The sequence below is a fragment of the Haliotis rufescens genome, unplaced genomic scaffold, assembly GCF_023055435.1.
Source record: "Haliotis rufescens isolate VD_foot unplaced genomic scaffold, xgHalRufe1.0.p SCAF_23, whole genome shotgun sequence".
NCBI lineage: Eukaryota > Metazoa > Mollusca > Gastropoda > Lepetellida > Haliotidae > Haliotis > Haliotis rufescens.
The window spans coordinates 7,560,748-7,564,442 of record NW_025963924.1 but is presented as its reverse complement, the minus strand read 5'-3'; the positions used below and the strand labels follow the sequence as shown (position 1 = coordinate 7,564,442).

The window sequence follows — 3,695 nt, the reverse complement described above, 5'->3', positions numbered from 1 at the left end:
AACTGTGACCTGTCTCGTGTCCTTCTGGTGAGTAATACTTTATGCACTATCTGTCTGATTAGTTTACATGTAACTTTTTCATTTCAGTTGGCATTGGTTACAAAATGTGGATTTAACTGAGGATTTAATTGTTTGTAATGATAGTAAGTCGTCAAATCCATTACATCTTAAGTAATCAGCGCTTCATAAGGCAATCAGCAACAATAATCACACCCACTTGAGAATGCGGCTTCTTAAAACAATTCAGTGGGGCACGGGGGGCCCAGTCGCTTAAGGCGCCGCAATTCGCTGTGCTGAGTTGCGTTCCTTGGGCACGCCAGATTGTGGGTTCGAATCCCGGTTCACCCCGATTATGTTTCTAAGTTTGTAAGCTCCATACCCGTGCTCGTGGGTTTCGCCGAAGTGGTAAACGTCTAAAACCTGCATCACTTCGGCCTTCCCTCCCATATTAAGCTGACACGCCGTGATATAACTGTTAATGGCTGCGTTAAACCCAACTCGCTCACACGCTAAAACAATTTATTTTCACTACAGAATACATCCCAAGATGCGTTTGTTCCTTGTCCTCCTGCTTGTGGCCATAGTCTCAATCCCTCAGTCTGATGCCTGGGGACGACGGAGACGACGGTTCGTTAGATGGCGCACAGTTGGCAGACTAGCATTGACTGGAGCCAAGCTGTTGTTGGGTGAGCGAAGCCAAAGAGTACTTCATTAAGTGCCTGACATACAGTATCTTCTATTTTCCCAAACTGTAATGGAGTTACGGTTTAAGTTATAGAACAATGAGCGGCTGTAGTAGTACATAATCGGTGATGTATCAAGTACATTAACCTCCCTCTTTTACATCAGGTTCAAATGGAAGTAATAAATGAAATGCTTCGAAAGCCAACTCTGCTTTCAGTTTAAAAATTGTAACCGACAAGATGCTTTCTATAATCATGCAGTTGCGTAGACCGATGCTCATGATATAAGTCACTGGATTGTCTGTGCCACACCCAATTATTTAAGGACCACTGTTATTTTACCTGGAATATTGCTGAAAAAACGGACACAGAAATAACCAAACATTGTTTTTGAATGTATGAAAATATTACATGGAATAGTCTATTCTAGAAAACGGACATAATGAAAATGTGACCATGTCATTAAGCACTACAGAATGAGACAGAATGTTGTTCGCTATTTGTTTTGATGTAAATCTTAGTCAGCCAGCCGAAGAGCTACATACGATGACGATTTGAAATGGAAAAGAGTATATGTTTTGGAATGTTACCTTATATGTATATAAATATGTTCATTTGATATCAATACTCATAGCCTGATTAAAAGTGACCACTATCTCATATTCCTTAACCGAAAATGCATTCGTGTTCTTTCATTTTGTATCTTTCCAAAAATGACTATTTTCTTTCAAGGCAAACGTAATGTGGATAACCTTGATACAAACATGGACGGCACAATTGACCTATCCGAAGCTGAGACGCTGATGGACAGACGATCGGCCATGGAGCTCCTTTCGTTCTCAGATGAAAATGGTAAGAGCTTTTGCCTTCAACTTCATTAATACAAATGAAATGTTTATTACTTTTAAAATAATGTAATTATTTGTCAAATGTTTGTATTTTTTTTACTCTCATGGGTAATGTGGGTTCTTTTCCCGAATAAATCTGACTCCTGAACATTTATTCTGACTGACTGCAACAACCTTTCTCCATTTAGGAGACTCAAGCGTGAGTTTGGAAGAGTTCGCAAGGAGCATCAACAACTTGGAGCAGTGAGTCAAATGTAAGGTGGAGCAAATCTTACTGCAATGATCCGTTTTATACAGTAGAAACCGTCATCCGTTCAACATAACTGTATCTGAAAATGTATGCTTCAGCAATAATTTCATGTCAAATATGCCAAGATCATATGATTTGATGTATTTCTTTTGTAGATCACTCTATTGAAGAGACACTGGCATCGCACTTTGAAGGCGATTTCGAGGATGTATTCCTGAATAGTGTTCCCACAAGTCAATAGTTTCAATAAATAATTATAACAATCACCTTTGTTGTGTCTTGCTCATTAAAGACGTCTTTACAGGTGTCATTTCAGACAGCAGGTGATCCAATATGTAATGCTTGTATCTGATTTTTAATGTGTTCACTGCCACCATCTCGTTCAACATAATATTGATCTGCAATCGTACAACAACATAATCAGCAAAATGTATATTATATCAAGTATACCAGCAAAGGTAGTTCCTCAAAAGGAGATATGACATGAGCATATGTATGTTCACGTTGTTCTACACTGACATCTTTTGCAGTTTAAAAATATATTTTTTCAAATAATATCATCATTAGATGAGAAAGGTATATGATGTTTAAGTGTTTGTTTGTTGTTAAACGCCGCACTCAGCAATATTCCAGCTATATGACGGCGGTCTGTAAATAATCGAGTATGGACCAGACAATCCAGTGATTAATATCATGAAAATAATTCCACGCAATTGGTATTCGATGACATGCATCAACCAAGTCAGCGAGAATAAACACCCGATCCCGTTAGTCGCTTCTTACGACATGCATGGTCGCCTTATGGTTTGCTGAAGACCTATTCTATCCCGGATCTTCACGGGTCGTTATGTTAAGCGAGTGAGTGAGATAGTTCAATGTTAACGTCACATCGACAATACACTATTTCAGCCATATCATGACGACATATAGTTATACATTCCTAACATCCACACACACACACACACACACACACACACACACACACACACACAGACGGCGGTCTGTAAATAATCGAGTCTGGACCAGACAATCCAGTGATTGACATCATGTGCATCAATCCACGCAATTGGTATACGATGACATGCATCAACCAAGTCAGCGAACCCGACCACCCGATCCCGGCAGTCGCCTCTTACGACAAGCGCTGTCACCCTTTTACGCCAAGAATGGGTTGTTGAAGATCTGTTCTACCCCGGATCTTGAATGCAAAACAAACTCAACGGCTAAAAGGTTTCATTGAAAAAACTACCCCTGGTCTTGACTAATAAAACAACTGCAACCCGACACAGATTAAACGCAACTTACAAACACAATCATAATCTGGTTTATCTGTACCACTCAACGAGTTAGGGAGCTTACTCTGCCCACAGTATGACAGTATTGGGCAGCTCAGTAATTAGGAGGTAAAACCAGGCAGGTACACTGGTCACACTTGACTGGTGTGTCTGATGATTAGGTCGTCTGACAATTGTGAGTGAACCATAGCATGTACTTGGCGAAACTATTTGCTCCTTTTATGGGACCGATTAGTTTTATGACCACGGGCCTCGGCACAAGCGTGGTGTTGGAAGACAAGTTATACATGTACATCCCATATGGTGACTGTTTTTCGCTATTCATATTCTAAATACATTCATAATACCACAACATTTTAGTACTCCTTGAAACTTTACAATCTCTTCAATATGTACAATAGATTGAACGAGAACAAATGATATATTGCAGATTATTCAATCATTGTCTCTATTATCAACCGCTACGTTTGTATCGTTTGCATTGTACAAAGAAATATTTTGTCTGTCCTTTTGCAGATTTAGCCTCAGAATGTGCTCATTCGAATTAGGAACGAAAATAATTGCTTATCATGAGTATATATGATACAGTTAAAAGTTACTTGTACACTGTAGATGTATT

General features: G+C 39.3%; 1 protein-coding gene across 1 annotated transcript; it reads left to right on the top strand.

The window, feature by feature from the left end:
* Positions 1-2,047, top strand: LOC124146497. Its single transcript, XM_048401606.1, has 5 exons — positions 1-27; positions 535-686; positions 1,416-1,535; positions 1,720-1,785; positions 1,937-2,047. Exons 2-4 carry the CDS (start codon positions 548-550, stop codon positions 1,776-1,778), a joined length of 318 nt encoding a protein of 105 aa, XP_048257563.1. The 5' UTR covers positions 1-27; positions 535-547; the 3' UTR covers positions 1,779-1,785; positions 1,937-2,047.
* Positions 2,048-3,695: the final 1,648 nt, after the last annotated feature.

Excerpts from the sequence above, each read along its gene's own strand:
- LOC124146497 (XM_048401606.1), top strand. The coding sequence starts at position 548 with ATGCGTTTGTTCCTTGTCCTCCTGCTTGTGGCCATAGTCTCAATCCCT. Across the intron at positions 687-1,415 it reads TGGAGCCAAGCTGTTGTTGG|GCAAACGTAATGTGGATAAC; the intron begins GTGAGCGAAGCC and ends TTTTCTTTCAAG. Across the intron at positions 1,536-1,719 it reads TTCGTTCTCAGATGAAAATG|GAGACTCAAGCGTGAGTTTG; the intron begins GTAAGAGCTTTT and ends TTCTCCATTTAG.